The 13,288-nt window shown below is 42.9% G+C and overlaps 1 protein-coding gene across 3 annotated transcripts in view; it reads left to right on the plus strand.

Annotated features, from left to right (window-relative positions):
- The window catches only part of SH3RF3 (SH3 domain containing ring finger 3), a 402,883-nt gene that overhangs the window by 341,937 nt on the left and 47,658 nt on the right, over window positions 1-13,288 (plus strand). For all 3 annotated transcript variants that reach the window (XM_054010738.1, XM_054010746.1, XM_054010753.1), the window contains one exon: window positions 5,211-5,461. In XM_054010738.1, coding sequence (XP_053866713.1) covers window positions 5,211-5,461 — 251 coding nt within the window. The remainder of the gene's footprint in view (window positions 1-5,210; window positions 5,462-13,288) is intronic.

Below are 13,288 nucleotides of genomic sequence, written 5' to 3' on the forward strand. Positions count from 1 at the left end.
ATGTTCACAATTCTGAACAAAACATTATTGTGGTTCTTTCAAAAGTTTACAACTGAACATTGACTTAATACAGCTTTGAAACTTTACTATGCAGAAGAAAAATGCTGCTTTCCCTTTATTTTTTTAGTAGTTTACATTCAACACAGTACTGTGCAGTATTTGTTTTGTTTGTTTGTTTGTTTTTGTTTTGTCTCTGCTGCTGCCTGATTGTGTACTTCCAGTTCCAAACGAGATGTGTGGTTGACTGGTCAGTTCATAATGCTGGTATTTGTAACTCTAAGGGTAGATCTGTACTTACCTCCGGGTCCGGTGATAAGCAATCGATCTTTTGGGATCGATCCCGGAAGTGCTCGCCGTCAACGCCGGTACTCCTGCTCGGCGAGAGGAGTACGTTGCATCGACGGGGGAACCTGCCTGCCGCGTCTGGACCCGCGTTAAGTTCGAACTAAGGTACTTCGACTTCAGCTCCGTTATTCACAGAGCTGAAGTTGCGTATCTTAGTTCGAAGTGGGGGGTTAGTGAGGACCAGGCCTTAGGCTCTACTGTAATGAGAAGAGAATGACATGACAATGAGAATCGACGAAGGCCAGCCCACAAGTGTAGGAAGGGAGAGAGGAAGTTTAGGAGGAGCCTGCTTACCACATGAGGCAGCAGGGAGCCCCAGAGAAAAGATCTCTGAGACTGCCCTGGGGAGGAATCAGGTGGAATCCTCCCTGGTCCCAGAAGTTAACAATAACTCTTCAAACCCAAGGAAAAATGTAGTGGCTCCCCAACCCTTCTGCACCTTAGGCAGGCCTCCTCTGACCCATCTCCAGTATCTGGGGCATTTCCTCCCACTAGTTGCCCCACTTGAGGCCCCAAACTCAAATGTATCCTTTCACTGCAGACAGGGCCGGCTCCAGGTTTTTTGCTGCCCCAAGCACACAAAAAAAGCTGGAGTGCCGCCCCATGAAAAGTGACACCCCCAAAGAGCTGGAATGCTGCCCCTTGAAAAGGGCAGCCCCAAGCACATGCTTGGAATGCTGGTGCCTAGAGCCGGCCCTGACCGCAGAAGTCCAATATGACATAGCAAATGTTAGAAGATGTTATTTTAGTTTGCTCAAACAAATTGTTCATAAAAAAAATTGTGTTTATTTGACAACACAAAAACACTAGGAAAACTCTTGAAGTTGAAGATACATGGTCAAAAATCAAAATAGTTTTAATTTTAAGTTTCAATTCTCTTTTTTTAATTTATTTCCACTAACATTGATATTTGATTCAAATTGGTTCAAACTGATAACTGAACCATTGTTTGCGTTTTTTCTGATGACTTGAACCAGAATTGAACCCAACACACTGACTGCAACTGAATCAGAACCTGAACCAAAACAAAATAAATATCGGTTTGACTCTCTGAATAACTGTAACATTGTTTTCACTTTGCCCTACCTGTAGTCTAGCTGACATTCTAAGGTTGCATTTCAGTGCCAAAAGAATTAACGCTATAGCTTTGTAATGCCTGAATTATTCATTAATCTAAATTTCTTTATCTGATTTTTATACAGCAACTTGGCTGCCTGCGGTACTTGACTCTTTAGCTCTTAACAAGTAAAAGGTTCATGCTGTGGTATTGGTGATCCGGATCAGCAAGACTTTGCTAAATGCAGCATGTCATAGCTAGAATAAGACACTGAAAAGTGCTAAAAGGCAAAAATGCTTTCTGCACCACATGAGTTCTATGATTAATTTTATGATCCATTAGAAATGAACGTGTAATTAAAACAGTCTGTTCATATATGCAGTACCTTAAGTGAAAACAGCAAGAAAAATACTATAATAAACAAACTCTCCCATTTGTCACAGTCTTTGATTTACCCGTTTTCCTTTCCTTCAACCAGCAAAACAAAGGAGCATGCTAGGGGGCAGGGTGGAGGGCTGTGCACGGCCAGTTGGGAACAGGGACAGGGTATCCAGGAAATGTACTAATTTCAAGTATCTCTCAGGCTCCCTCTGCTGGAGGGTTCCTATGGGATTCCCCAGCAGTGTTATTAAACCTGCAGGGGTGCATCTCTGCTTGTGAGCGCAGAGACGTGCATGTTGCTATATTGGTGAATCAAGCCTATTGCTGGTGATTTAGCCAGCTCTCTCTGAATCTCATTTCTTACTTGTCCACTTTTCACAATGTCATTGAGGGTGACACATAGCACCCAAAGGGGGTAAGGACCCTAGACAGTGTGTCACCTCTTCCCTGTCTGGAAGGTGGGGGAAATGTTCAAGATTTTCCAGTTTAAAAGAAACCCAGTTATACCACCATGAAGATGGATTCAAAACAACATAAATAGGCAAACTTTATACAAAGTGAAAAAATGTAGGAATCTATGTTTCTGTTATTTTTCTTCCTTCTCTTGTTTATCTTCCTGTCTTCACATTTTTTGACTGTAGCGTCTTGCATCCTCTCATTAGTGTGTGTGCATGCTTTCCCTCAGACTTATTCCTTTGTATTTGTTTTCCCCCTTCACTCTCTTTCTTTAGGACTTAATATCTTCTTCTCTGGTTTGGCCTTTCACTCTAATTTGTATGTTCAGTGTTTCTCCTCCCTCTCCTCCTTTCCCCTCTCTCTGTCCTATTACATTTAAACTATTTCTCTCTCTAAAGTCCTCTCACCCATCCAGCCTCCTACAGCCTATCTTAGCTCCCCTCCATTATCTCCTCTCCCCTGGTCTGATTTCCTGCCATCTCGCCCTTCCATTTTCTCCAGCCCAAATAGTTCTCTCCCCACCCTCCTGTATCATGTCCTCATGTTCTGCCCTTTACCCTCTTCTCTCTCCTCCTCTTGTGGCGCTCAATGCAGTGAGGTGGACAAGGGAGGGCAATGAGAAAAAGAATAGCACCAAAGCCATTTGCTCTGTTTCACAGCACTGCTGGGAAGTAGGGGGCAGGCACTTGGCTAGCGGAGAAGAACACACTATACATGTAAGAGCAAATAGAGAGCTGGCATCTGTACAGCATTTTCACCCCTTCTGACTGCAGTTACTAGGTCAGTGGGAGGGAAAGAATGAGACTTGGGGCAAGTCTACCCTTAAAAAGCTGCAGCTTTGCTTTACTACGCGGATGGGAGAACTTCGGTCAGCGTAGTTAATACGCTTCCGCGAGAGGCGGTAGCTATGTTGACATAGTGCTTTCTACACCCGGGGTTAGGTCGATACAACTACATTGCTCAGGGGTATGGATTTTCACACCCCTTAGCGATGTAGTTATACTGGTGTAAGTCTGTAGTGTAGACCAGCAGTTCTCAACTGGGGGTCTGCGGCCCTCGAGCCCTTTCAGGGGGGCTGCAGGACCCTGTGGCAGGAACCCCGAGCCCAGGCGACCCCCGGCCATGGGGCTGAAACCCCGAGCCCTGGTGCCCTCCACCACAGGGCTGACACCAGGAGCTTTGGCGTGAAGCTGGGAGCCCCGGCACCCCCTGCCGTGGGGCTGATGAAGCCCCGAGCGCTCATTGCCCCCCCTCCCTGCAGTGCCAGAGCAGTCCCAAGGGCAGCTCCACACACCCCCCACACTTCCCCCTCTACCCGCCCCAAGGCCCCACCCCTTGGCCAAGTCAAAGGGGGGAAGCCAGTGTCGGTCAGTGCGGGCAGCTGCTGCTCTGGCTGGCACCATGGAGCAGGCGACCTCCTCGTTCCCTCGCCTGCTGTTGGTGCCCGGGGTTGTGGCTGCTGCTCCTCAGCTCACGCAGCTAGTAAGAGCCACCCAGGCAGGGGGACCCAGCTCTGTGGCTGGCAGAGCCCTTGGGCACCAGTGATCATAGGGGAGCCCTCCTGGTGCACAGCCCCTAGCTACTCCCCTCCCTGCATCCTGAGCTACCCCCTCCCCCACCGCCTGCACACAGCCCCAGCTACCCCCTGCCTGCACCCTGAGCTACCCCCTGCCCTCACACAGCCCCTAGCGACCCCTCCCTCCACCCTGCATTACCCTCCCTCCCGCACACAGCTCCTAGCTACCCCCTCTCTGTACCCTGAGTGGTTTTCAAACTTTTGGTGCTGAACCCCACCACACATGGCGCAGACAGGCTGCGTGGTCTGCTGAAGGGAGACAGAGGGCGGAGGTGGCGCTGCCTCCCTGGATCCTACTGCACGGAGCTGGCCCAAGCCCTGCTGCCCCAAAGTATGTCTGTGCCCAAGGGCCCACCCATGCCTGGAGTCCCGAGTCTCCTCCCTTCCCCACTGGGCCCTGGAGCTTTTATAGCATGTTGAGAGAGGCCTTAGAAGAAAAAGGTTGAGAACCCCTGGTGTAGACCTTGGTCAGCAGGGGAACAGGGCTCTGCTGAGCTGGCTGCATAAAGAAACAGTCTTGGCCCTGCATCCTCTTCTCTCTGCTTGCCCAGACAACGTGGATAATCAAAGGGTTTCCAGGGCCAAGCAGGTAAGAGAAGGAAAATGTGTACAATGTGGGTGAGCTGCTAGGGCTGGGTTTTGTAGGGGGGTTGGTTGTTTGCTTGTTTGTTTGCCTATGAAACAGATCTCCCTTCCAGTAAGGTCAGTTGAGCTCACCTAGCCTCTGGGCTCACTTATCATTCTTTTGAATTAGAACTGAGTGAATGGTTCATGTGAAAATCCAAAGCCAACCAAACCAGCTGGTTTTGAGGCTGCCAGTCCAAACCCGAACATCATCATCCTGATTCAACAGGCATACTGTAGGGATTTGGTGCTGCCCATCTTTTATTCCACATACATTTGCATGGAGCTCAGGCCCTACATTAATATCTTCACGTCTCATTTTAATTATTTTTCCATTGCCACCTGCAAACATAGCCATGCTGTACAAAACAGCATTTTGATGACATCCGTTTCTTCTGGATTTGGTTGGTAATATGTAGAAGTCTATTAAAATAAATTGAAGCAGTAATTCTGGGTTTCGAACAAATTCATGGAGAAAAAAAGATGATCTTTCTGTTCTTATATCATTTGTATCTTGTGCTGAACATTCAAACTTGAGCGATCCCCCATGTGCGGAGCAGGGGAGAAGGTGCAAAATTCCACCAAAATACATATTTTTCTGGGAAATATAAACAAAATAGAATACTTACCCTTAAACTTCATTTTATTTTAATACCTTAATTTGTATCATGTCCCGCTTCAGGGGACTTCTGGTAGTTTATGGCAATCACTGCAGTATACGAGTAACTATGTCTTAACAGAGTTTTCACATTATACTTCCTTTCTCTTTAGAGTGCCTATAGGAGGTGGCCAGCCCAGGAATAGCTTAGCAGGCGGGGCTCAGACAGTAAAAGGACCCCCAGGAGCTGTTCACCCAGGAGGTGCAAGTCTTACAAACACGGCCACTGCTGTCAGACCTGTTGTTCCAATCACTGCACCTCAGACACATCCCCAACAACAAACAGCGTCTCCTCAGATGAATAACTGCATGAGGTACTCAGCCCAGCAAATGGTCAGCCAGACTCGCAGTGCCATGCAGATGGGTATGTATAGTCTCCCTAATGCCTCTTGCCTTACCTTCTCAGAATTTGACATTGTATCCCTCGTGAAAAAAGCCACTGGAATCCTATTTACCTACAAGTTTCCTTTGCAAGTCTTTCATTTTAGTCAAAGCTCAGCCCTCTGTAATAGGATATGTTTTATTGCTTGTAATATTTACAGACTTCTATTGATCTCTGGGAACTATGCTGTGTTTATCAGATTGTGCTGTTGTCACAGCTGAAATAGATTACAGTGGTTACAAATATTTACATAATTTATTTTAGAGAATAAAGCATCCTGCATCCTAAGAAGATTAACATTTCTAAGTCCAGTTGGCTTACTGACAACAAAAAAAAAATACTGCACTTATCACAAACAAGTAATATGTGACTTAAAATTAAGAAACATTTCACTGGGCTTCAAGGATGAAAGTTATATATTAGGCAGAAGAGGACTCAGCACTGGTGGTAAAGGAAGATATCCAAAAAACAGTGCCACCTCTTTGAAATGCGAATAAGAGGTTTGCACAGCAGGGGGCCAGTGTTGTTTCTAGTTTTCCTTTTTGATGCAAAGCACGGGTTTTCTGGAGCAGAATTTATGCTGCTTTCCTCATGTTCAATTGTTGCAATGTTGAGTGAATTAAAAGTAAATTACATGGTAGATCTTTACGGCAAAATGTAAAGATGTTTTGTTTTTAATATTTTATAGAGACTTGAGCCCTTGTGTTTATAAAGACTGAGCTAGAGAAGCAAGCACTGGGAATGCTGGCAACTGAAGATTTTAGATTCAGAACAGACTAGACAAAGTATGCTACAATCTAAAACATAGATTCTCAGATTAAGGCCAGAAGGGACCATTATGATCATCTAGTCTGACCTCCTTATAACATAGGCCAAGTAATCAAATCCCCATGAATCTAAATCTTATTCTATTTCTTTGGTTGTAACGCATAGTGGCATCTCTTTACATGCATAGAAGTCATGCTACAATGTAATCTAATTATCATAATTAATTTTTTGTAGTTCAGAGAGAAGATTGATAGATTCCAAGGCCAGAAGGGACCATTGTGATCATCTAGTCTGACCTCCTATATAACACAGGCCATAGAATTTCCCCTAAATAATTCTTAAAGTGTATCTTTTAGAAAAACATCCAAACTTGATTGGAAAATTGCCAGTGATGGAGAATCGACCACAATCCTTTGTAAATGTTCTAATGGTTAATTACTCTCACTATTAAAAATATACTCCTTATTTCCAGTCTGAATTTGTCTAGCTTCAACTTCCATCCATTGGATCACTTTACAGATTAAAGAGCCCATTATTGAATATTCATTCCCTATGTAGTTACTTAGAATGTAAAGTAGTCACTCCTTGACCATCTCTTTGTTAAATTAAGTAGATTGAGCTCTTTGAGTCTGTCACCATAAGACATGTTTTCTAATCCTTTAACCATTCTTGTGGCTCTTCTCTGAACCCTCTCGAATTTATCAACATCCTTCTTGAATTGTGGGCAGCCAAAATGGGACACTGTATTCTAGTAATGGTCGCACCATTGCCAAATACTCCTACTCGAGATTCCCTGTTTGTGCTTTTGGCCACAGCATCGCATGGAGTTCATGTTCAGCTGATTATCCACTGTGACCCCCAAATCTTTTTCATAGTCATTGCTTCCAAGGATAGAGTCCCCCATTGTGCAAATATAGCCTACATTCTTTGTTCCTACATGTATACACTGACATTTGGCCATATTAAAATACATACTGTTTCCTTCAGCCAAGCTTACCAAGCAATTCAAATTGCTCTGTGTTAGTGACCTGGACTTTCATTATTTACTCTTCTGACAATTTTTTTGCCATCTGCAAACTGTATCAGTGCAGACTTTGTTTCTTCTAGGTCATTAATAAAAATATTAAATAATGTAGGGCCAAGAACTGATCCCTGTAGAATCCCATTAAAAATGCACCTTTTCAATGATGATTCCCTGTTTACAATTACATTTTGAGTCCTATAAGTTAACCAGCTTTTAATACATACAGTATGTGCCATGTTAATTTTATATCTTCTAGTTTGTTAATCAAAATGTCATGTGGTACCAAGTCAAATGCCTCACTGAAGTCTAGGTATAGTACATCAACACTACAACTTTGGCTGATAAAGGTAGTAATCTCATAAAATATATATCAAGTTAGTTTGACATGATTTATTTTCCATAAACCCATGTTGATTGGCATTAATTATATTATCCTCCTTTAATTCTTTATTAATCAAGTCCTGTATCAGCTGCTCCATTATCTTGCCTGGGATTGCTGTCAGACTGACAGCCTATAATTACCTGGGTAATCCTGTTTATCCTTGGCACACCATTAACTTTCTTCCGGTTTTCTGGAACTTTTGTGGTGTTCCCAGACTTATTGAAAACCAGCATTAACAGTCCAGCAAGCTTCTCACCCACCTCTTTTAAAACTCTTGGATGCAAGCTATCTGGACCTGCTGATTTAGAAATGTCTAACTTTAGTAGCTGCAGTTTATCATCCTCCTAAGAAACTAGCAGAATAGAAAGTGTTGTTATATATTACTACATTGTGACGGATTGGACCCCACCTTCTGGGATGTCACTTGATATGCTTGGCTCCCACTCAGCCCTCCGGCCCTGCCAGCCTGGATTTCCTTTGCACTGGATTGTTGTGCCAGGCTCTCAAGCCCCTTTCCAGCACACACCCAGGCAAGACCACAGCCAGCTGCAGACACAGACTACAGTGAGATCTGTGTGAGAGGATTCACCCAGCACTCACATGCACACCCACTGTGGAGAGGTAAACCCCAGATAATATTGTGTTGCGCTGTATAGAAAGATCTGCACAGCACAAGCTGATAAAAATTCATCCTCTCCCTCAATGTGAAGAGAGATATGCACAGCTTGTTGTCACCCCCCCTCCCCCCCCAGATATGGATTGCACAAACTGGGTTATGTTATAAACAAGAAATAAGGTTATTAACAATAAAAGCTACATTTTAAATGATCATAAGGGATAGCAAACAGAGCAAAACAGATTACTAAGCAAATAAAACAAAACACGCAAACTAAGCTTGATTCACTAAAGAAACAGGTTACAAAATGTAATTTCTCACCCTAAATGTTGAATTAGGCAGGATGCATAGTTTCTAGCTCAGCGTTCCAGTTATTTCTCTTTACAGACTATACTCCTCTGTCTCAGTCTGGACTCAGCCCTTGCCTTTCCCACAGCTCAGTTCCTTTGTCTCTTCAGGTACTTTCAGTAGACTTTCTTCTTGGGCAGGAAGGAATGGAGAAGAGTCCTGTTTGCCTTACTCCCCAGTCTTAAATAAGTAGTGTTTAGTACCAGGTGACAGGACCATCTGACCTAGTAGTGTCACAGCTACATCCCAGGATGCCTCTCAGGAAGGAGAGAGATTAGTATCTTTAAAGTATAGTATATTTGTATCTATAAAGATTGTTTCTTCCTAATGGCCCATCAAAGCTGATGGGTGTCTCCCAAATACACACACAGTTGTAATTGTTACATAGCCAATATTCCTAACTTTAGATACAGAAATGATACATGCATACAAATTGGATAATCACATTCAGTAAATCATAACCTTTCCAATGATACCTTACAAGACCCATCTTGCATAAAATATATCTTAGTTAAGCCATATTCATATCATAACCATATTTCTATGAAAAATATGGTGTGTAATGTCACATACATTACCTGTTTTCCCCCCAAATACAGAATAGAGATATCTATTGAACGTGTCTTCTTTTGTGTATTATTATTGATAATTTTACCACTACCATCTAGTAATGGCCCAGTACCAGTCTTTTGATTCTTTTATGATTTGTTTTGTTCCTAATAGATTTAAACAATTTCTTCTTGTCTGTAATTCTGCTGGCTATAGTGTTCTCCTTGTGTCCCTTTGCTTCCCTTATCAATGTTCTGTAAGTGCTTACTTCTTCCTCAAATGAACCGATCAGCAAGTTCTCCAGATTTCCTCTCCACTGCTTGTCTAGTCACCAGCAGCCCTTGTAGTCAGACCATGCATGATCTGAAACATATTCACGGTTTGGAAAGACTCAGGAGGCAGGAATGGAGTGCTTGTTGGAAAGTAGCATTAAATATGTCACTGTGTAATGTATCTTGTAATAGTAACCAAGTTAGCATCAGTTTACACAGATCTGGCAGTACAATATATCTTTGGCTCTCTGGAACCTTTTAGGAAGTTCCTGTTGCTTTAGAGGGCCATGCTGCCATAAAGAAGTATTCTCATGGAGCTAAGACAGGATGTGGTTGCAGGATAATTTTAGCCCAGGTAGATGCATTATACCCTCCCTTTCCCATCTCTCAGCTAATCCATGTAGCTGCCTTCTGCCTTCAGAAGCTACCTGCCAGCACTCCCTGCGTTCTCCTTGTCCCATGTGGTTTTGAGACCACATCTTAATATCCTTCCAACATCTTGACATGCAAAGTAGTCAGAGCAGAATAACTCAGGAAATATAGCTCTCCTGGCACTTAATTTTTTGTGCTTCTCATACTTTCCATGGGTATTTGAGGTTTATTTTAAGATCTCAAAAAAAACAAACAATGTATTAGACACAATATGTAATTCACAAAGTAAAGGGAAAATTAGCAGAATTTCCAACATTGACTTAAGGAATACTCCAGTTCAATTTCTCTTTCACCAATCCACAATGGCCAGAATAGGCTGCTGTCCAGTAGCCCAAATCCTACAGAGCTCTTCTGCATCTCGGCCTGCAGAGTGAAGAAACTTAATCCTATGTCTTAAAAAAAAGAAGGTACTTCCAATAAAAGAAAATTATACAATATTCAAGTCATGCTCTTGTTGGCTTGCAATATACATGAATAACAAATCAATTTTTTCACAAATCCACTAATGTCGAAATACAGAAAATGAAATATGAGCAGTCCAGAACAAAAATAGTCTTCAGTGAACATTGCTAATTAATAGAATGATTGACACAGCACAATCCAAATCCACAGATGTTTAGAGCAAAGACAGCTATAGACTGTAGAAGCCTGGCTCACAGCTGAGTCTTCTCCGACCATTTCTTTTGCTGTGTTTGGCACTGTCAGTTTCCTTCATGCCTAGAAACGCTGATGCCTGTATTAAACAAACAATGCATGTCAGTATGACTATCGAATCAACCTTAAATCTAGAGGGAGGTAGCAGCATGCAATGAAGTTCTATCATTTGTATTCTTATCCCAGAGATCTATAGAAATACCATTTCACCTTGGAACCAATCTGACTGTAACAATATTTTCAGACCTTGAACACTGACCTTATGCTTGTAGAGGGCTACAAGATTTGATTTCTTGTAGCAGGACTTGCACATTACACAAATCCCAAACAAGAGTGCCACTCAATTAGCCTACCCACAAATACAATTTGTACACAAAGATTGGGAGGGGATGAGTTAGGTGGGAGTAAATCAATAATACCCATTTCTAACCTGAATTTGGAGATGGCCCATATATTTCATTACATGTTGTTGGGTGATCGAGTAGCAGGGGTGGCTCCAGGCACCAGCGCAGCAAGCGCGTGCCTGGGGCGGCAAGCCATGGGGGGCGGCCCACTGGTCACTGTGAGGGCGGCAGTCAGGCAGCCTTTGGCGGCATGCCTGTGGGAGGTCCGCCGGTTCCGCGGTTTCGGTGGCAATTCAGCAGCAGGCATGCCGAAGGCGCGGGACTGGCAGATCACCTGCAGACACGCCACCGAAGGCCGCCTGACTGCTGTGCTTGGGGCGGTAAAAAACATTGAGCCGCCCCTGGAGGTAGGGAAGACAGTAAAAAAGAAAATGACAATCTGGAGAAAATCTGAATTCGTGGACTCTTACTCTTCCTGGAGGACAAAGTTACAAAAAAATTCAAGACAAATAAGTGACAGTTTGGTGGATTGCTAAATTCAACATGAATAAACAGAAACTCTGTTGGATGAGGGAATAACTGGGAAAGAGAATCATACCAACATTGGAGTTGCTGTACTGGAATATATTAGGGGTCCATCTAGCACAGGTGTCCATCTAGTTGATTGTCTTCCAAAGGTGGGTAATATCTGATGCTTCAAGAAGAGGTTAAAAAAAATCTCAATAGGCATCCAGTGTTGTGTGTGTAACATGGGAATAAGATTAGGGTGGAAATGCTTCATGAGCTCAGATGGTGATCAGTTGCTACGCTGAGCGTGGGGATGATGCCCTTTGCCATTTTAAACCCTAGCGATGTAAGAGCAGGTGCTGTTCTGACAGATATTAATAGAAAATCCTTTTTTTAATTTTACTAGAATAATGCTGGTCAGTAATATCCCATGACAGAACTCCACAGATTGGTTTTAATGCTGCATAAAAAGTATTCTTAAGAAAGGGAATTTGAAGAGAACTACTGAATTTTTTAAGTGTTGGGAATGCTTAACTCTGGCCTATTCTTCTCCACTGTACAAAGCAACAAACCCACCTGGAGAACAGAAAAGACTTAGGCATGGAAATGAAACTGGAGCTCTGTGCTATACTTTTTGACACATGAAGCATTCTATAGTTTCCTGGATCCTTGGAGGGCTGGCATTGATAGTCAGTGTGTTGTAGTTATTGTTATATAGATGAGCAGTAGTTCCCCGGTTCTTGGTGGTGATCTGCTGAGGTAAAGTGGAGTTCACCTATCTGGGGAAGGAAAACTAAGTGGTTTTGCATAGTCCCTTTAGGATTTTCCTGGCAGAAACAAAGCTGATCTCAAATGTGCTTTAATGATTGGCACTACTTAACTTGTCTTGAACAGCATAGTAATTTGCTATTCTCTTTTTTAAAGTGCCAATACATTTTGTTAAGCCTAAAATATTGTACAGTTTTTGGTTTCTTTAAATCACATTTCAGAAATACAAGATCAGTTTTAATAATCTAAATTAGTCCCTGCTGATGTAAGTTTAACAGTTAGGAGCTCCAGAAATGATCAAAGAGTTAACAGTAACTATTAGAGTGAAGTAGGAATTTATTTTTAAAATGGAGTATATTTGTGTTTACCTTGAAGAGTAAATACCATGGACACTCAATGATTGTAGAAGTCAACAGTACACTCAGTGGGCTGTTTACAAGATGTGGTAGGAATTGTGGGTTTTTATTTTAAAACACTAGAGGGGTAGCCATGTTAGTCTAGATCTGTAAAAAGCAACAAAGAGTCCTGTGGCACCTTATAGACTAACAGAAGTATTGGAGCATAAGCTTTCATGGGTGAAGCTTTCGTATTCACCCACGAAAGCTTATGAAAGCTTATGCTGCAATACTTCTGTTAGTCTATAAGGTGCCACAGGACTCTTTGTCCCTATTTTAAAACACTGTGTGTTTCATATGAGGAAAATACTTTCAGGTAGAGCCATGTGAAGAACTGATTTTTTGATTCACTGGCAGTTCTGAAAAATTGGAGAAAAAAATTGACCCAAACCCCACATTTTTTGTCAGTAGTGGTGCTGTCCCCCTCCTCCCCACACACACTCTTATACCTGAAAGCCCAGTGGCTAGGGCACTCACCCGGCAAGTGAGAGACAGGAGACCTAAGTTTGAATCCCCACTCTGGAATGGAGATGTAAATTCGGGTTTCCCCATGCTCAGGTGAATGCACTAGCCACCTACAGGCTATCCTAGGGTAGGTCTCTTTCACTCTCTCTTGAAGCTGTTCCACTTCGTATAAAATACTGAAATTTTCAATGGGGCAGGGACCTGTCCCCATTCCCAGCCGAGCACTCTAACCGTGGGCTATAAAGTCACTCTCATGCTCTCTGTCTGGGGTCTAATGACAATTCA

The sequence above is a fragment of the Malaclemys terrapin genome, chromosome 1, assembly GCF_027887155.1.
Source record: "Malaclemys terrapin pileata isolate rMalTer1 chromosome 1, rMalTer1.hap1, whole genome shotgun sequence".
NCBI classification, from domain to species: Eukaryota; Metazoa; Chordata; order Testudines; family Emydidae; genus Malaclemys; species Malaclemys terrapin.